General features: G+C 43.0%; 2 protein-coding genes across 5 annotated transcripts in view; both read right to left on the bottom strand.

Annotated features, from left to right (window-relative positions):
* Positions 1-366: 366 nt before the first annotated feature.
* ndc80 (NDC80 kinetochore complex component) lies at positions 367-15,147 on the bottom strand. Its single transcript, XM_056419901.1, has 17 exons — positions 15,002-15,147; positions 14,453-14,554; positions 13,614-13,697; positions 12,935-13,061; positions 12,368-12,540; positions 12,019-12,121; positions 11,794-11,883; positions 11,571-11,664; positions 11,317-11,417; positions 6,524-6,668; positions 4,679-4,884; positions 3,868-4,017; positions 3,543-3,632; positions 3,349-3,441; positions 2,186-2,316; positions 1,884-1,986; positions 367-937 (listed from the first exon to the last, which is right to left on the bottom strand). The coding sequence occupies exons 1-17, from the start codon at positions 15,007-15,009 to the stop codon at positions 809-811; spliced, it is 1,929 nt and encodes a 642-aa protein (XP_056275876.1). The 5' UTR covers positions 15,010-15,147; the 3' UTR covers positions 367-808.
* Positions 15,148-15,813: 666 nt separating this feature from the next.
* The window catches only part of LOC130196411 (nipped-B-like protein A), a 28,722-nt gene continuing 24,013 nt past the window's right edge, over positions 15,814-20,522 (bottom strand). For all 4 annotated transcript variants that reach the window (XM_056418510.1, XM_056418509.1, XM_056418511.1 and 1 more), the window contains 7 exons: positions 20,322-20,429; positions 19,635-19,835; positions 19,112-19,258; positions 18,660-19,021; positions 18,357-18,531; positions 17,168-17,365; positions 15,814-17,068 (listed from right to left, as the gene is read on the bottom strand). In XM_056418510.1, coding sequence (XP_056274485.1) covers positions 16,721-17,068; positions 17,168-17,365; positions 18,357-18,531; positions 18,660-19,021; positions 19,112-19,258; positions 19,635-19,835; positions 20,322-20,429 — 1,539 coding nt within the window. In that variant the 3' untranslated portion in view covers positions 15,814-16,720. The remainder of the gene's footprint in view (positions 17,069-17,167; positions 17,366-18,356; positions 18,532-18,659; positions 19,022-19,111; positions 19,259-19,634; positions 19,836-20,321; positions 20,430-20,522) is intronic.

The raw sequence follows: 20,522 nt of genomic DNA, 5'->3' as shown, positions 1-20,522 counted from the left end.
GTAAGCAGAAGATTCAACGTTCAAAAAACACCGTACTCGTAAACATAGCAGGTGCTTACTTGGGTCAAGAGATGTTAAAAGGCTTTTGTTCATGTCTGAATACGTTAATAAACCAAGTAGATATGGAAGGAACTGCAACATTAAGATTAACCAAGAAGAAAATGTGTAAATATATGGCAACCAGAACACTTGTTCTGGCAGCCAGAGGCGTGTGCCGCCTCCTAGTGGCGTCAGTCCAACACCGCTACTTGACAAAGTGCAGTATGAACACACACAGGGACGGACTTTACAAACAACATAAGCTCAACCGTTAAACTATATTTTTCTTTGCAATATATATATATATATTTTTGGTATGAAAAACAATAATTGATGACATTTTATTTCAGTGTATACAGTGAAAAACATTGAATGATTTTTCCTCCGGGGTCTTGTGAAGAGTAGACACATGAATGTTCATAAATAGCAAAAAACGAAAAGTGTCGACAAATTACACAAAACAAGTTACACGACACCTAAAAGGCGTTAAGACTTCAAAACCTCCATCTTGATGCAACCGCCGTGTCTTGAAATGTATCCGTGTTGGCAAAAAAACACACCGCTGAATAATTTATACAGAGAAAACTGACATTTTTGTTAATCCATGGTTCATAGTAAGTCATACGATACATTTCCACAACTTCTTCAGAACAAATAAAGTAAGTTTCTTTTTTTCAAGATGGAAACTAATTAAAAATGACTGGATAACAGGGGAACTCCCCCACACTTCCCGTCTCTGAAAGGCCTCCACCCTCCCCCTCCCACCTGACTACAGGCAGTTGGCCTTGGACTTGAAGCTCTTAAAAGTTTCCCTCAGCTTCAGGACAGCAGCTTCATCCTCTTCCACATCCTTAGAGCAGATCCGTTGGACTCGGCTGTGCAGATCGTCGAGGCTCTTCTGTTGTCCAAGAACGGGTTACATTACACATTAATGCGTTACAATGAAACCAATATGCATGGACGGGTAAACCAGTTACCGACTCACAAATTAGTCCAGGCAATCGAGCCAACTTAACCATTAAAAATGGAAAAAATCTTTATATTATGCAATTTCATTCAATGAAATGTCGTATATCAGTAAAAATATATGTAAGAAATGGATTTTTGGTGGCCACATTGGATTTTCTTCCATGACCACTGCATCTAATCAAGTCGTTACATATTCGAAATGATTCTGTATGTCCAAAAAGCATATTATAGCATTTTTAATTATTCAAATATCTCTCTTGATAGTGGAGATATAAGACATTATAGATTTACGGTGGCCATCTTGCATTTTTGCATATTTTACCCATTCCAGCAGCAGTAATTTCTTACAAAAATGACGAAGTATGTTATTCAGGACACTTCATAGAAAACCTCTGTGCCCAAATACATTGTGTTGCATTTTTTTTCCATTTCAAAAATTAGTTAGCTTGGACTCAATGTTCTTATGGATTTGTTTGGACACATTACTCCTTCGCTTGGTAAAACTAAACTGAAGAATGCTGGAGATACAGATTATTGGTGCAGTGCATATATGGCTCTTCCGGTGACGACATACGGTTCCCAGACAATTTTGAGTTGGGAAAAAAAAAACTCCGCCCGCCCCCCTGTAATTTTCTCTATCGCGCCAGATTACAGAAGAAGTAATTTAAGGTCCTTTTCTTAAAGACGTCTTTGTTCTTTTATGAAACTAAACGTCTGTTATTGATCGTCTCCACACAGCAGCATGTCATTCTGTCTCTACGTGTCGCGTTAACACTTCTCGGCTCGCCGTCTCGCGCGCCGCAGAGTTCCGATGCCGGCGTGTGCGCGCATCGGGGCGGAGCAAAGAAAAAGATGGTGTAGAGTAAGAAAGTTACCTCTGTGATCGACATGTGGTTAGTAGCTGTGGCGAAGATTGACGCGAGGTTGTTGGCGACTGTCCGTCTCTCCTCATTCGTCTCCTGCAGCACCAGGTGGTACCTGAGGAGGAGACGACCACCAAGGTTTCACTCGGAGACAAAAGACGGGAACAAAAAGCTCACGCATCAAGCCCTCTCATGAAGAGTGGAATAACTGGTGGCCATTGGACAATGCTGTGTTCTGTAGGGTTCAGAGACTCCAGCAGGATGAAGGAATCCGGAAGACATGAATCTTGATGATGAATAAATAAATCACTCACTGTTGTTGCGCTGCCTTCAGTTCTTGCACGGACTCGTCGTAACCGCAATTAACCTTCTTCTCAAGAATGTTAAGATGGTTATCCACTGACTCCACCTCCACTGCCCAGTCCTGTTCCTCTTGGTTGAGTTCCTTCACAGGCACAAACACACAGGAAACGTATCGTTACTACACGAAGGATGCACCTGTGCACGCTGCGTGTTCCCAACAGGTTACAAATGTTTCCGTATACCCGTTTCTCAGCTGAGCAGACGAACAGTTCAGTGCTCAACTGGCACAAACTGAAGACTTTTTTGTTTTTTTGTCGCCACACCACATCCACGTTGTTTGATGACACCTCAAAGCTTTTATAACTACGGTTTTTTTATTGTTCTGACCGCAGATCTAAATAATTATAAGAAACATTTTGAGTCATTCCGTGAGTCTGTTCCGTGATTCTGTTCCTTCCTCTATCTGGTTGTCACAATCCTAAAATTATTCCTTCTATACGATACCTGCCATAAATATCATGATACCCGATACCAGAATTCAATACAATAAATACGATACTGGTATATTTATCTACAGTAGTAATAAAATAAAATAAACATTATTTAAAGCCGAAGACGGTCTCAAAAGCTCCACAACTTAACGTCAGTCGCTGTGAGCGCAGCGCATTGCGTGCAGACAGCATTAAACGGAGCGGAGCAGTGCGCTCTGATCGCTCTCTTAATGAAGTATCGATACTTAAAATATGCTCAATCACATCGTGTTTAAGGTACGGGTACTTTGTTAGCATCGATACACCGTGCAGCGTGACAGCAGTAGATGTAGCGGCTGACATTCAAGCTAACCTAAACCCCGTAAACGCTGTCGACATCTGAACGCCGATTGGCCGAGACGCGACACGTCCCATCAAAGATGTTTTATTGCGAAGAGCACCACTTCACATTTTCTCCGTGTCTCACTCCAATCTCATAAACGCCGGCCGGTCAGTTGACCCCCCACCCCACCCCAAAACAAAAACTCTTCGGATCTCCACGATTCACGTGGATGACCTATTTTGATTTCACACCAGCGAATTTCGCCGAAAGGTGACAAGTTTGCAGGTATGAAAGTGATCTCGTCGCCATGTGGTGGAGGCCGTACGGTGTTTCTACCAACATGAAGCAGGATGAACTTTACCTGCACGTCAAAACCCAATCGTTCATCCAGCTTGCGAATATGCTCTCTCAGCTGCTTTAGGTCGTTGGACTTGTCCAAGATGTTAGAATTCACCTTAAAGACACACACATTTAAATATAACAAACGTGATACAAATATATATATTTGAAGAGCACTTTGGTTTATTGCCTCAGTACGGTAAAATGTTCCGTTACCTGATCGTTAGACCCCTCCAAATTGAATTTCATGTTGGCAAATCGACTGCTCTCTTCATCCATATCACTGGCCAGCTTCCTCAGGAGCATCTTCAACACACGGCATCCATTTTCAAAAGCAACATCACAATATATTTTGTATTATTTCCAAGGACTACAGGGCACATTTACATTTATTATGTCCAAAGCAACAAATAACTGGAACTAACCTAAGCATTGGGAAAGCAACCTAGACTTGTTCATACTGACTTGAATTAAAATCCATCACAATCCAAAAGTCTGGTTCTGGTACGGCTTCAACTCCCCGGTGCTCAGCTGGCGGTACCTTTATCTGCGTCTCGTGCTGCACCACGTTGCCGGATCCACATCCAAATGGCTTGATGTCAAAATCATGACCAAAGGCATTCTCTGCCGACAGCGGGATCAGCTTCAGTTTGCGTGCCACCTTGTGGTACTCGGCTTCCTTCAACTCCATCTGGGTGACCAGGATACGACGGGCAAGCAAGCAAGGGAAAAAAAAATGTAACGGTCAAAATGTGTGCGACTGGATGAAAAACATTGGCCGTTATCAATCTATATACAGACTACAAATGAGTAGCAAAACACAGACAAGTTTAATCTCAAACATTCAGAAGACTGAGTCATATTTCACATCTTTAAAACAGTGTATTATTCCACACACACACACGGGTTTTTCCTGGGTCAAAATGGGTCTTCGGTGCTCCCAAAAAAAAAATGTCAGCGTCTGTTCGTGCACGTCGGGCTGTTGAGTGAGTGATCAGCAGCTGTCCGCTCGGTCCATTCGGTCCAGCTCAGGGCACCAACATGGCTAGCGGCACTAGTCCCGCCCCCCTGAAGCTGTAAACCTAGGGGAAACACTGAACTCGATTACTATTGATCCAAACAGAACGAGGGTTCGGCTGTAGCCTCCTTGAAACATACTATTGAGAACATATATTGATGAACAGTTTTTTTTTTTTTTTTTCCATCGCAGACTTTTTTTTGCCTTAGGCGCTCGGGATTTGTCATAGGCGCTCGGGAAAACGGCTTAGGTGCGCGCCCAAATGTTTTCTATGCAGGAAAAACCCTGCACACACACACACACACACACACAACAGGAGAGCTCCACGCAGCACCTTCTCTTTCACTTTGGCCAGAGCAATCTCCTCGTTCCACTTGTGCTGTTCAGCCTCTTCCAGAGACTTCCGGAGGCCGTTGCTGGTCTGTTGGAGTTCACTCTTCTCTCGGTTGATCCTCTCCACGTCCGCTGGAGTGAACTTCTGCTTCTGCAGGAGGAGCTGCAGCTCGTTTTGCTCGTGTTTCAGAGACTCCATGTGACTGCCTGCAAAGATTTAAAAGACATTCAAGCAAAATCATACCCAAACCTGAGTTCTGATTGGAGAGACAGTCAGAACTTTTGTAGAAGACCGGTCACGCCCACATGTAACAGGACACATGCAACAGGACACATGCAACAGGACACATGTAACAGCCCACATGTAAGAGAACACGTGTAACAGGACACATGTAACAGCCCACATGTAAGAGAACACATGTTACAGCCACATGTAAGAGAACACATGTAACAGCTCACATGTGACAGCTCACATGCGACAGAACACATGCGACAGCCCACATGCAACAGCCCACATGCGACAGCCCACATGCGACAGCCCACATGCGACAGAACACATGTAACAGCCCACATGACACCGTTTAAAACACATCGGTAACCATGTGCTAATTTGACCCTGAATACTGTCGTTACGACTTGGTGGGAGCTTTCTTTGCACTGAATGATGAGACCGTTGCACGCTTTACTGAATGCAGTTTTGATAACACTGTAAAGTATGATCTCTGATGCTTATTCATTAAAAACAGGAATGTTTTATACAGAGGACTAAAACTGAGAACTAAAATGTTACCACAGTAGTAATTCCGCGTTTCTCTTGTGACTTAATACTAGAGATGCACCGATCAGGTTTTTGGTGCCGATCACCGATCACTGAAATCAGTATCTGCCGATCCGATAATACCGATCACCGATCAGTGTCGATTGAAGCATTCTATTTATTGTGTAGCATTATTGCCTCGGACTATGAGGAAATACATATATAAAGCAATTCAAACATTAAAGAAATTACAGATTTCTTTAAACATTTATGACTTTTACTTTGTAAAATGGCCTAATTGATACATTAAAATTGTTTGATTGCTATTGTAGGGGATTTCAGATATGTATGGAACACATCTGCATCATTCATTTCCTGGAACTCTTGGGGAAATCTATTTACAGGACTTTTCTTAACATACAAAAGTCTGACTTATTTTTATAAACTCTTCCTTGGTACAGTAAAAATGTTTTAATGTTAGCATAATTTAAGCTAAATCTCAGAAACGATCTATAAAGATACAAAATCAGTTCATTGTTTACTTTTATATGTTAGTATATGATTTGTCGACATCTTATTTTGAAAAACGGATGTTGTTTCACGTGGTTCTTTCCGCTAACTTAGCAAAACCGGATGTTGTCACTTAAATCCTTCCGCTAACTTTATCAAAACCCTCGTGCACTCCCGATCAAATGCTTTTACCGTGAGCATCAGTCTATCGGGGCTCAGAGCCTCAGACATGTGAGTGTCGGCTGAGTTGACCCAGAGATTCAACTCGGGGGACGGGGACGCCGCTCGGTGGTGAGGATCCCCTCGTGGTCCTCTCACTCTGCGGCCCTCGCCGGTCGCATCGTCTCCGTTGCGCGCGATTAAAACGTCTGATAGTTCTCGCAGATGTTACGTCATCTGATCGGCGTTTGAGAACGCCGATCAAAACCGATAATGGGAATATCGGCCGATATGGATCGGCGCCGATCAGATCGGTGCATCCCTACTTAATACCAACATCCAGACATATCGGATGCAAAGAAGACCCAATGAATCCTAGGAAAGCACTGGCTAAGTGGCTAAGTGGCTATATTTGTTTACCAGCGGTCTCCAGCTCGTCGCTCAGTTCTGAAGCTCTGGTCTCCTGGTTGGCTTTAAAGGACTCCAGGCTGCTTCGGTAACTCTGGAGCTTCTTGATGTCCGCCTGCAGCGTCACCCTTTCCATTCTCTTGGTCATCAGGTGGTCCTGTCCAGGGAGAGAGAAAAATGATACGTCTGATTTATTGTTACTCACACTCAAGATGTTTCATATTACCGACTGCACAACCAAAAACAACCCACAGTATCCTGGCTACAACTTAATATTCCCTTTTCTTTTCGGCATTATTATTTTGATGCTGATGTTCACCTTTACCACTTAGAACTATTATAGTCCAATGTATTTCACTGGTAAATATCAACATTTTAAAAAGGTCTCCTCACCGCCTGGCTCTCCTTCTCCAGTCGTTCGACCTCTTCACTGAGTATTCTGTACTTCTCCTCCATGGAGGCCAGCAGTGCCTAAATCAACGTTGTACAGTTTCTCTGTGAAGACACAGTTTTGGGAATTTTTCAGAAACGTTTTCGCCAAGGTGAGGGATTCTCATGCCTGATATCACAAAACAGGCAGAACAAGAGATATATTTAATCGCTCAGCACCCCCCCCCCCCCGTTAACACTTCTCGGGTCGCATCGCTCTGTCTGCCGTGATGCGCACCGACACATCCGCGCACACAGCAGGGTTTTTCCTGGGTCAAAATGGGTCTTCGGTGCTCCCAAAAAAAATGTGTGCGCGCACCATCTATTCATGCACGTCGGGCTGTTGGGTGAGTGATCAGCAGCTGGCCGCTCAGACAAGTCGCGCACCTCACAGTTGCTAAATCATATCGTGTTTAACGTACGGGTACTTTGTTAGTATCGATACACCGTGCAGCGTGACAGCAGCAGATGTAGCGGCTGACATTCAAGCTAACCTAAACCCCCCAGACGCTCTCGACATCTTAACGCCGATTGGCCAAAACGCGACGTGTCCCATCAAAGATGTTTTATTGCGAAGAGCACCACATCACATTTTCTCCGTGTCTCACTGCAATCTCATAAACGCCGGCCGGTCAGTTGACCCCCCCCCCCCCCACCTCAAAACAAAAACTCTTCGGATCTACACGATTCACGTGGATGACCTAGCTTGATTTGAAAACAGCGAATTTCGCCGAAAGGTGACAAGTTTGCAGGTATGAAAGTGATCTCGTCGCCATGTGGTGGAGGCCGTACGGTGTTTCTACCAACATGAAGCAGGATGAACTTTACCTGCACGTCAAAACCCAATCGTTCATCCAGCTTGCGAATATGCTCTCTCAGCTGCTTTAGGTCGTTGGACTTGTCCAAGATGTTAGAATTCACCTTAAAGACACACACATTTAAATATAACAAACGTGATACAAATATATATATTTGAAGAGCACTTTGGTTTATTGCCTCAGTACGGTAAAATGTTCCGTTACCTGATCGTTAGACCCCTCCAAATTGAATTTCATGTTGGCAAATCGACTGCTCTCTTCATCCATATCACTGGCCAGCTTCCTCAGGAGCATCTTCAACACACGGCATCCATTTTCAAAAGCAACATCACAATATATTTTGTATTATTTCCAAGGACTACAACGGGGCACATTTACATTTATTATGTCCAAAGCAACAAATAACTGGAACTAACCTAAGCATTGGGAAAGCAACCTAGACTTGTTCATACTGACTTGAATTAAAATCCATCACAATCCAAAAGTCTGGTTCTGGTACGGCTTCAACTCCCCGGTGCTCAGCTGGCGGTACCTTTATCTGCGTCTCGTGCTGCACCACGTTGCCGGATCCACATCCAAATGGCTTGATGTCAAAATCATGACCAAAGGCATTCTCTGCCGACAGCGGGATCAGCTTCAGTTTGCGTGCCACCTTGTGGTACTCGGCTTCCTTCAACTCCATCTGGGTGACCAGGATACGACGGGCAAGGAAGCAAGGGAAAAAAAAATGTAACGGTCAAAATGTGTGCGACTGGATGAAAAACATTGGCCGTTATCAATCTATATACAGACTACAAATGAGTAGCAAAACACAGACAAGTTTAATCTCAAACATTCAGAAGTCTGAGTCATATTTCACATCTTTAAAACAGTGTATTATTCCACACACACACACAAGGGTTTTTCCTGGGTCAAAATGGGTCTTCGGTGCTCCCAAAAAAAAAATGTCAGCGTCTGTTCGTGCACGTCGGGCTGTTGAGTGAGTGATCAGCACCTGTCCGCTCGGTCCATTCGGTCCAGCTCAGGGCACCAACAGTCCCGCCCCCCTGAAGCTGTAAACCTAGGGGAAACACTGAACTCGATTACTATTGATCAAAACAGAACGAGGGTTCGGCTGTAGCCTCCTTGAAACATACTATTGAGAACATATATTGATGAACAGTTTTTTTTTTTTTTTTTTCCATAGCAGACTTTTTTTTGCCTTAGGCGCTCGGGATTTGTCATAGGCGCTCGGGAAAACGGCTTAGGCGCGCGCCCAAATGTTTTCTATGCAGGAAAAACCCTGCACACACACACACACAACAGGAGAGCTCCACGCAGCACCTTCTCTTTCACTTTGGCCAGAGCAATCTCCTCGTTCCACTTGTGCTGTTCAGCCTCTTCCAGAGACTTCCGGAGGCCGTTGCTGGTCTGTTGGAGTTCACTCTTCTCTCGGTTGATCCTCTCCACGTCCGCTGGAGTGAACTTCTGCTTCTGCAGGAGGAGCTGCAGCTCGTTTTGCTCGTGTTTCAGAGACTCCATGTGACTGCCTGCAAAGATTTAAAAGACATTCAAGCAAAATCATACCCAAACCTGAGTTCTGATTGGAGAGACAGTCAGAACTTTTGTAGAAGACCGGTCACGCCCACATGTAACAGAACACATGCAACAGGACACATGCAACAGGACACATGTAACAGCCCACATGTAAGAGAACACGTGTAACAGGACACATGTAACAGCCCACATGTAAGAGAACACATGTTACAGCCACATGTGACAGCCCACATGCGATAGCCCACATGCGATAGCCCACATGCGACAGCCCACATGCGACAGCCCACATGCGACAGCCCACATGCGACAGCCCACATGCGACAGCCCACATGTGACAGAACACATGTAACAGCCCACATGACACCGTTTAAAACACATCGGTAACCATGTGCTAATTTGACCCTGAATACTGTCGTTACGACTTGGTGGGAGCTTTCTTTGCACTGAATGATGAGACCGTTGCACGCTTTACTGAATGCAGTTTTGATAACACTGTAAAGTATGATCTCTGATGCTTATTCATTAAAAACAGGAATGTTTTATACAGAGGACTAAAACTGAGAACTAAAATGTTACCACAGTAGTAATTCCGACGTTTCTCTTGTGACTTAATACTAGAGATGCACCGATCAGGTTTTTGGTGCCGATCACCGATCACTGAAATCAGTATCTGCCGATCCGATAATACCGATCACCGATCAGTGTCGATTGAAGCATTCTATTTATTGTGTAGCATTATTGCCTCGGACTATGAGGAAATACATATATAAAGCAATTCAAACATTAAAGAAATTACAGATTTCTTTAAACATTTATGACTTTTACTTTGTAAAATGGCCTAATTGATACATTAAAATTGTTTGATTGCTATTGTAGGGGATTTCAGATATGTATGGAACACATCTGCATCATTCATTTCCTGGAACTCTTGGGGAAATCTATTTACAGGACTTTTTTTAACATACAAAAGTCTGACTTATTTTTATAAACTCTTCCTTGGTACAGTAAAAATGTTTTAATGTTAGCATAATTTAAGCTAAATCTCAGAAACGATCTATAAAGATACAAAATCAGTTCATTGTTTACTTTTATATGTTAGTATATGATTTGTCGACATCTTATTTTGAAAAACGGATGTTGTTTCACGTGGTTCTTTCCGCTAACTTAGCAAAACCGGATGTTGTCACTTAAATCCTTCCGCTAACTTTATCAAAACCCTCGTGCGCTCCCGATCAAATGCTTTTACCGTGAGCATCAGTCTATCGGGGCTCAGAGCCTCAGACATGTGAGAGTCGGCTGAGTTGACCCAGAGATTCAACTCGGGGGACGGGGACGCCGCTCGGTGGTGAGGATCCTCTCGTGGACCTCTCACTCTGCGGCCCTTGCCGGGCGCATCGTCTCCGTTGCGGTGCGCGGCGATTAAAACGTCTGATAGTTCTCGCAGATGTTACGTCATCTGATCGGCCGTTTTGAGAACGCCGATCAAAACCGATAATGGGAATATCGGCCGATATGGATCGGCGCCGATCAGATCGGTGCATCCCTACTTAATACCAACATCCAGACATATCGGATGCAAAGAAGACCCAATGAATCCTAGGAAAGCACTGGCTAAGTGGCTAAGTGGCTATATTTGTTTACCAGCGGTCTCCAGCTCATCGCTCAGTTCTGAAGCTCTGGTCTCCTGGTTGGCTTTAAAGGACTCCAGGCTGCTTCGGTAACTCTGGAGCTTCTTGATGTCCGCCTGCAGCGTCACCCTTTCCACTCTCTTGGTCATCAGGTGGTCCTGTCCAGGGAGAGAGAAAAATGATACGTCTGATTTATTGTTACTCACACTCAAGATGTTTCATATTACCGACTGCACAACCAAAAACAACCCACAGTATCCTGGCTACAACTTAATATTCCCTTTTCTTTTCGGCATTATTATTTTGATGCTGATGTTCACCTTTACCACTTAGAACTATTATAGTCCAATGTATTTCACTGGTAAATATCAACATTTTAAAAAGGTCTCCTCACCGCCTGGCTCTCCTTCTCCAGTCGTTCGACCTCTTCACTGAGTATTCTGTACTTCTCCTCCATGGAGGCCAGCAGTGCCTCGTCAACGTTGTACAGTTTCTCTGTGAAGACACAGTTTTGGGAATTTTTCAGAAACGTTTTCAGTGGGACCCAAAATCTAAATTGACACTAACAATTAACATTATGCTTGAATATACAAACAAAGCTATTTATTATTTTAAAAAGACACATTTCACAAGCGATGCTGTGCTTACTTAGTTTACTGAGGAACAATTCATCCAAATCATCAAATGTGTCTTCGCCCTGCATGAACTTGGAGTATGCCTCAACGGTGTAGTCCTGGACGAGCTGCACAGAATAACGTCAAACATATAGATTTTTTAAAGAAGCAAACGTTTTAGATTTAAAACCAAATAGGAGGAACCGTATCATGTTCAGTTCTGTTGGCCGAGGAAACACCTTCGTGGTTTAGAGTACCTTGTTATACTCGGCCCCATCCTCAATATTATCCTCGTCTTCACAGAAGTCACTGAACAGCAGCTCCTGCTTACTCAGGTACCAGGTGATCTGACCCAAGAACAAGCGCAAACACGGGTTTAAACAACTTTAATTGAACACAAATTGCACAAGTTTAGTTCATGCTGCATGCGATGCAAAATAACCTGGGTTTATTCGGCAGAAATTGATATTTTTTCTTCTTACCGTGATTTGGTCAATAAGCCACGTGAGAGCAGCGAGTGCCAGAGGCCAGGTGTGGGGAGCTCCAACCGAAAACATTGAAGACTTGGAGAGAACAAATGGATAGCTTGAAACAGACACAGGGAGAGAAACAGAGACGGCCAATCAGCACTGTTGCTGAAATGGTAGAACGGGAGACATCAACTTGTTCCAGTATTTTGTTATATGCTGTATCCATTGCTGTAAGAGTTTCTCTCTGTCGTTTATTAAAAATCATTTTTTAATATCACCCCGGCCATTAAAGTCCAGTGGAACTAAACCTTCTGAATACAGATAGCTCGGCAAACGAGTGCTTTTTTATGATGAAAATTACTTCAGGGCTTTCAGGATAGCTGGAACCTCCTCCTCAACTTTTGAGTTTGGCATCTCGAAGCTCAGGTCGAGCTGACGGTAGACAAACTCAAACACCTTCACAAACTCCTTGGTGGAGGGAGACTGGAGGGTCTTGGCTGACAGAGTGCCCGGGTAACCCTGCTCAGTCAAGAACTGGAAAGACACGAGAAAGAATGTCAGGCAGCACCAGTGAAGAATGAAGATTCCCACTCATATTGACCAACACGGTGCAAAACAAAGTTGAGCGACAATTTGATTTCACACTCGCATATCTTCAGCAATATGTACCAATAAAGCAATACAAATAAATAACTTAAAACACAAGTCTAATATATTGATGTTATGCTAATATGGCGGGAAGAGAACCACTGTAGGACTGATGGTGCTGGAGCCCTTCAGACCTCTGTGTGGTAGCTGTGTCCATCAGGCGTGTCAGAAAGGACATTAAGTGTATGTTGCTGGCTGCCAATGTGACATTCCAGTTACAACTAAGGGGGAAATCTGCATGTGTATACATTATATGGGCTGAGAAATAAAGTGTTTTAACCTCATGCAGCTGTCTGATACATTGCTGAACGAAGGATTTGTCGTGCAGAGGTCTGGTGTCCCTGATCTTATCCGTTCCTCCGAACCGTGAGATGGTGCTGTTGCGAGGCATGCTGGCTCCGAGAGTCCTGCAGAACAGTAACACACCACCACAATATCAAATATCATTCATCAGCAGAAATATTTAATCAGACTGATTTTACCTTAGGAGTAAGATATGGAAGCCTTCTTTAAGCATCTTGCTGCTCTTGTACACAGCGTTGATCCAGTTCAGTCGGCTGTCGATGGAGACTTGTACTTGTGTCCTCCTCCGTTACTCATTACTCATTACATAACCCTTTCACCACATTAGTTCTGCTAATTTGTGTTTGTGACACTTGTTTAAATCTAGAAAGTAACTGGAGGCTCAGTCAGCAGAAGTTCTGACAGAGGCGTTACTCTCTTTGAGATTATTCACACAGGATATCTATATACAAAGCTTTCCTTCTACACCGTGGAAGTAAAAGACTATACATGTTGACCACTCGTATCTTTATCTACTATTGTAATTGTACTGCTACAGAATTTGTTTATATTGCTTTACAAACTGTATCTTCTCAGTCTTTTAGTTGTTCTTTACACTTTAATATAAAGTACATGGTCATGGTAATGTGTATATTTCTCAAATATTATTTACTTACCGGCCACCAAAGAAGCTGGTTCGTCTTTCAGAGGTCACAGACTGCGGTTTGGGGATGTTCAGCTTTCCAAAGGAAGGCTGTTTACTGTAAAGACGGAACAGCGTAAACACATGGTCGTACTTTCCTTTCTGACTTTGAGTCGTGACAGGGTCACAACAAATGTCACAATTTCACCCCAAAAAAAGTACAAACAATGAAGCCTCTAATGTAATAACGACCTAGTGTTTGTGTCCCAGTTTGCCATAACAGGAACATTAAGTATTATGAAACTAAACCCAATATCTTACCATGTCTGCAGTACATTTCAAACTGAGATATCTACGTAATGTTGGATCAAAAGTAGTACGAGACTGAGTCAAAGACTAAAGTGTATGTCGTTAGCTGTGTTGTTGTTGTGACCAACACATCATGTGTACCTATTGAAAGAGCAGACTATCATCATCAAAGCACAGGGTTCTTACAAATTTTGACCAATGGATTTCCAGGACTTTAAACCAAATTTCCATGACCAAACTGAAATCTCGGTATAAACATGAAAACTGAAGAACATTTTGCGTATTGAGAGCTATTGCTGGCTTATATTTTGAGCGTCTTTCTTTAAAAATATATATTAATGATTTCAAACTCGGCGTGAATGAACATGTGATTTTAACAAATTTCCATGACTTTTCCAAAACTTTTATGATAAGTTTTTTTCCATGACTTTTCCAGGCCTGGAAATGACCATTTTAAAATGCCATGACTTTTCCAGATTTTCCATGACCGTACGAACCCTGAAAGCAACATCTCTGCTTACTATCAAAGTCAAACGTATGACTTGTGTATGACTTCCCACGCACCTCTTGGGCGTTGCGTACCCCATGCTCATCCTGTTGCTGTCTTGCACTCTCAAGACAGCCAGATCCGAGGGTCGGCCGATCGTCCCTCGACTCATCCTTCCACTGGACACAAGTAACAGACAAATAAACAGAGCACATACAAAGTACAGACACATAGATATCAGAGTGCTCGTATGCGACACATTTTTAAATGAATGCCGTAGCCTTAGATGTGTCCCCAACAGGCTGACGAACGTAGTCAAGTCGCTTGATCAACGCTAGCTAAAGACCACTCACGTTAGGTTAGTTAGCGAACGTTCCTCGTTCGGTTACCTAGTATCACGCCGGATTAGTCGTGCACTAACTAAATATAATACGCGTCGTTACGAAGTTCAGCTCGCGTAACGTAACATTTATTTGACGGTTGGTAACATCGGTTAAATTAACGGTAACATTTGCTAACTTTAGCTAAACAACCAAGCCACAATAAGAGCGGCGGGCGTAATGTTAAACAAGAAAACAAATCACAACACGACTGAAAGTGCTTATTTTAGTAAATTAAAAACGTACCGCTCCATATTGTAACGTTGCAAAGTTAATGTTTCCAAAAAGAATCGAGCATCTGTCTGAACGGACTAAGACTGCAACAAACCCCGCCAAAAAATACAAATATTGGATGGCAGTTACGTCACCAAAGTACGGAAAGCCACTTGGTCCAAGAAGGCTTCGTCACGCACTTTACAAATAGGACTTGTCCACAGCGTCGCACGCACACACATTATAAACCATCCAGACCGTCCCATCAGAGAACAGTGGAAGAGCAGTTTCATATTTAACTACCGAAAATTATCTAAAAAGCTAACATGAAAATGGGTTAATAACGTCCTGCTGTATGAAAAGAATATTCAACATGTTGGCGAAGTTCTCCAATTGAGAAGTTTTTTTGGATTGTCTTATGAATGACTAATGATCCAAAAGTCTTGACAGATTTGACTTCAGTGATCATGCTTTATAAACTAAATGCACCTGGTATACAAATATAAAGTAAAACAATATAGTTAGCCAGGTAGTCACTGATGACTTCCATCATGGCTGAGCATGATTCTCCAAAAGGGCAAATTTAGTAACACCCCCGAAAATAAATATTACCGATTGAAATCATGGTACATTAAAATACTACAAAATATGATGTTAAGTTTGGTTGCGTTTGTTTTTAAATATATAGACAAAAGTAAAAATGGTTTGTCTGGCATCATTTTGAAGGCTCTCCCTCATAAAGATGAAGTTTCCTTTCAGGCCTGTCTGTCTTAGCAGTATGCAGGCGATACACTTTTCTTCATTTATAAAATGAATAGATCAGATTAACGCTTTGAGCAGACAAGTGACAAAGAGAAGTAGAAAATTTATTGCAGTATTTGTTCCACCAAAAGGGTATGAATCCCCTTTCCTCTTATTAATAGGGTGACCTAATACAGCAAAATCTACATTTACAAAATATCCTCCTGCAATAGGCCACATATACTGCATGCGTAGTTCGAAATAGAATAAATTATGTTCAGAGGACTCTGCCATTGTACAGCATGGACAAATAAAAGTGAACAAAAATAAAAATTCATATTTTTTTCTTTTTCCTTCAAATATCTAAAAGCTAAAAGGAAAAAACCATCAGGGTGCTAGTATATAATAAACTCCAAAAACACTTTAATAAGAACATCAAAAAGACTAATTTCCAACATTCACTTAAGGTTTTATTCTTTTTTTTACAGCTTTTTTGTCTTCAGAGATATAAACATTTTAGGTTTTTGTTGTGTTAAACTATGATACAGTGGGAGTAGAAATGAGCGACTAGAATCTGCTGCACAACAGCGAAGGAGCTCCCACAACAATGTTGACAAAACATTTCCCTCCAGGTCTCTTTCTGATAGCCTTTTTAAGGGATAATTGGGGTGAATTATTCCTTTAATGCCTTCCGGATTCTATCCTCTGCACTTGTACACCAACAAAACGTGAGCAGTCCCTCTAATATAATAAGTCTAATGTTTTGTATCATTTTTGCAAGAATAACTCATGTAAAAGTATGTAGTGTCAAATATTCTTGCCCTCCTGTGTTTTCTTACAAAAATGAGGAAGGAGAGGAGCAGGGGAGGAATCCAGTGAAGTTTGGCTGTGTTGTTGGAGGTGGCAGGTTGAGGAGGAGTAGGAGCAGGGAAGAGGGGGATTTTGAGAAAGTAGAAATGGAGAAGGGGGATTAAAAAAAAAAGAGGAAAAAAACCCACCACACGGGAGCCATTAGCTAGCTCCTCCTTCCCGCGCTGCATACAGTGAGCGTAAAGTCTGCACTATTTTGTTGCTCAGTTTGTGGTTGCTGGTCAAGGCAATCTTCTTGTAAATGATGTCCGATTCCTTAATAGTGTCCACCCAAGGCACCAGTTTGCGGCCGTCGCGTTTCTTGGCCTCTGCCCACGGCCCCGAGTAGGAGCCGGCCATCCAGTGGATGCTGTACCCGTGGGAGGTCTTCTGGATGACGCGCGCTATTTGCGGCCGATCCTTGTATTTGGGGCAGGACAGGGCAATCACATCCATCGATTCCACTGTCTCGTTCATGGAGTCACCTGCTCGCCTTGACCGTCGAGAGGACTGCAGGGAGGACGGAAGAAAAACAAGAAGATTGCACTATTTTCACGCACATTTTTAAAATGTATTTCATGAAGTCGTGTGCGTTTCAATTTCTCTCACCCCTGGCGTCCTTTCGTCTCCGTCACTATAATCGTCATCGGTCTCTGGGCCGGCCTGAGTGCGCGGACAGGGTCCTGACATGGGGCCAGAGCACCCCAGTAGGGCGCTTATGGCTTTGTTTCTGATGTTGGCGCTGGCGGACGCTTCTCCCTCCTCATCGTCCTCATCTGGGTCCAGATGTTCCATCAGAACCTTGAACTGTTTGGAGTGAAGAGACAAGAAACTGACCTTGAGATATGCAATGTCTTTCAAGCCACCAGAATAAAAGCTCGAGACGGCGCAAGAAGTGAAGCGCTAAAGCAAAGTTATACGCCCTGAGGTGTGACACTAACGGAAGATGCCAGGCTCCACTTCAACAAAAAAAAGACAAGCCACCGCTTTGTCTTGTGGTACGTGTCTACACTCGACTTTACGGCAAGAGCTAGTAAGACCTGACTTAGAAAAAAAAGTTTCCAAGAAATGATTTCAAAACAAGTGTCCTTCTGGTGAATGTGATCAGCAATTTACAGGGTTCTTACACATTCTGACCAATGGATTTCCAGGACTTTTCCATGACTTTAAACCACATTTCCAAGACCAAACTGAAATCTCAGTATAAACATGAAAAATGTAGAAAATTGTGCGTATTGAGAGCGTACGCCGGCTTATATTTTGAGCGTCTTTCTTTAAAAAAAACATATTAAATATTTCAAACTCGGCGTAAATGAACATGTGATTATAACAAATTTCCATGACTTTTCCAAAACTTTTATGATTTAAGTTTTTTCCATGACCTGGAAATGACCATTTTAAAATTCCATGACTTTTCCAGGTTTTCCATGAACGAACCCTGCATTTAACATTGCATAAGTCAAACAGTCATTAATTAATACATACTAAATGTATGTAATACATGAAAGGACTGGAGATGAAAGAAGTGAAAGCAGCCAGCTTGAAGATGAATTAGGTCAGGATGAGGTAAAGAGTAGAATTAGTAAGGCCCGGCCTGAAACCACTGCGGGGCCTTGTTCCAGTTTCACATGAACACTGCCAACATGTTCACATATGACTGTGTACTGTTAACTTTCTACAGTTTAAAAAAATATTTGTATCTAAATGCTGCTGATGTAACTAGTGAGACCCAAAAAAGCAGATTCACTGTCAATCGGTGATGTCGGCCTCGGTAACACAGTGAGACTGTATTCCTTACGTCTAGGTACTGTCTGACGATCCGCTTCTTCACTTCCGTTGACAGCGTGGCGCGAGCCATGTTGTTGGCGATGAAGTCGATGGTTTGTCGTGGGTGGAAGATCACTGTGCTTTTCTTGTTCACTGCCTTATCGTACACCTTGGCCGACTCTGTCGGACAGTACTTCTGAATTTTACTGTGGAAGACAAACACAATAAAAGAGTTAGAGGGAGTTCCCAAAGTGCTCGACGGTTTGAAATGGTCAAACTAATCCACACTTAAAAAATGATATATTAATCTATTGTTATATTATCTAGATCTTACCCGTCAGAGAATCCATATTGGTTCTTCAGGTGCTGTTTGAGCACCAGCAGCAACAGGATGCCTTGAACAGCGTTAGCAAAGTCCAAGAGCCCGATGGGATTGTCCGGGACGAGCCGCATCACTTTTTCCACGTCCTGGAGATCCAAATCGTCCAGATCGGATTCGGACTCTGAGCTCTCCGGGTCAACCACAGGTTGTCTGGCCTTTTTGGGCTGCCGTACCACGCCGTCGTTGTCGCTGTTTTCTTCCCCATCGCTCCGAGGAGAATCGCAGTTCATTCTTTCCTCTTCATTCTCTCCATCCGACGGGTTCTTCCACACCTTTACCTTCTTCTCCTTACGCCTCGGCTCCTTCAGCAGAAGCTGGACAGAACACGTACAAAACTCCATGTCAATAGCGAAATAACTCCAAGGAATGAACATGGATGCATTTAAAGATGTGTTCGTCCCTACCTCTTTGAAGGTTTGCAAAAGGTTGCTACCGGAGACCGACAGGGTGATGTCTATGTGGTGCATGATGAAAAGAGGCTCCTCCTGGCTCTGGTAGGGGAAACAGGCCATGTTGTCTGCTACGAACAGCAGCATGTTTACTTCCGTCCTCTGCACGAAGAAAAAAAAGAGGGGAAAGCACGATCGAGAGTGAGCGCCTGAAACAACGGCAGTGTTTGTTTATTTACATGTGAAATACATTCATGGCCAAAACAACCGACACTTCTAAAATGTGCAATACTGTAAAATATTTGGATTCAACATCTTTCTACACAATAGTGTTTGTCATCTCTTCACTTTTGATTTTTTTTTTTTTTAAACCTCTTTTTTTTGTCGATATCCCCAAGACTCATATTTAACGTGCACATTTTATTTCATGTCTTGCAAAGACGCGTTGAAAAAAAAAAAAGAGACATTTTGCCTTGGCATGCTGTTAGAGGAAATGCTTTCCAGTGAGCAGTGCCAAGATGTGTGCCGGTGTACTCACAGAACTGTCATCGAAGAGGTTCAGCAGCGAGATGAGGAAAGCCCTCCGGTGCGACCGGTTCCCCCGGATCATCGAGAAGAGGTGGGCGCAGAGGGCCGTGTGCGTCTCGTCCTGGCGGAAGCCTCTTATGATGGTCCGACGAGACGACTCGATGGCCTGCTGCAGGTTGTATGACATCTTCATCCCAGCCACGGCCTTCATCTGTGAGAGAATATGTTGAAAGAGAAGTGTTAAAAACTCAGTATGTCAGAACGGTTGAGACAGCTGCTGTCATGACCATCTGGGCCAATAAAATAACAACACTCACATTTGTCTTACAGTATTTCTCCGCAACTACAAAAGCTCAATCCACACCGGGAATACAGAACAAAAAACGATTGAATATAGAATCTGGCTGGAAAGCTTTTAACATGCGTGTTTGTTCCCAGAGGTTTGTCTGCAGGCCGTTAATGGAAGAATAAAGTTCCGCAGTAAAGCAGCTATAAAAGTATGATTGTTGCTGAAGTGATCTACAACTGTTTGCCGGTATTTTATATCGTCATGGAGATCCTCTCGGATCACCAACGTTCTACCAACGGTGCTGAGATGTTGTGGAGGATTACGGGATCGTCTGTTGGTCATTTTATACTGAAGGGGAGAACCGAAAGGCGAAGTTGGAATTCCATAATTAGCTGAACACAAACTCACATGGATGAATCCTGTGTACTTCTTGTCAATCTCCACCAACTGCTGGTCAGATTTGTTCCTCATGCTGAGCTCCGGGTCTGTTGCCATTGCAATGAGGTAGGGTACACACTGCACAGACGGGACAACAAAAGATGTGACGTGCACATGCATGCCTTCATATTTCTGTTCATCAAACAATTCAAATTAAAGTAAATGAGGGTT

This window comes from Pseudoliparis swirei, chromosome 7, assembly GCF_029220125.1.
Source record: "Pseudoliparis swirei isolate HS2019 ecotype Mariana Trench chromosome 7, NWPU_hadal_v1, whole genome shotgun sequence".
NCBI classification, from domain to species: domain Eukaryota; kingdom Metazoa; phylum Chordata; class Actinopteri; order Perciformes; family Liparidae; genus Pseudoliparis; species Pseudoliparis swirei.
Note: the sequence above shows the minus strand (reverse complement) of the source record. Positions and strands in the feature narration are given on the sequence as shown.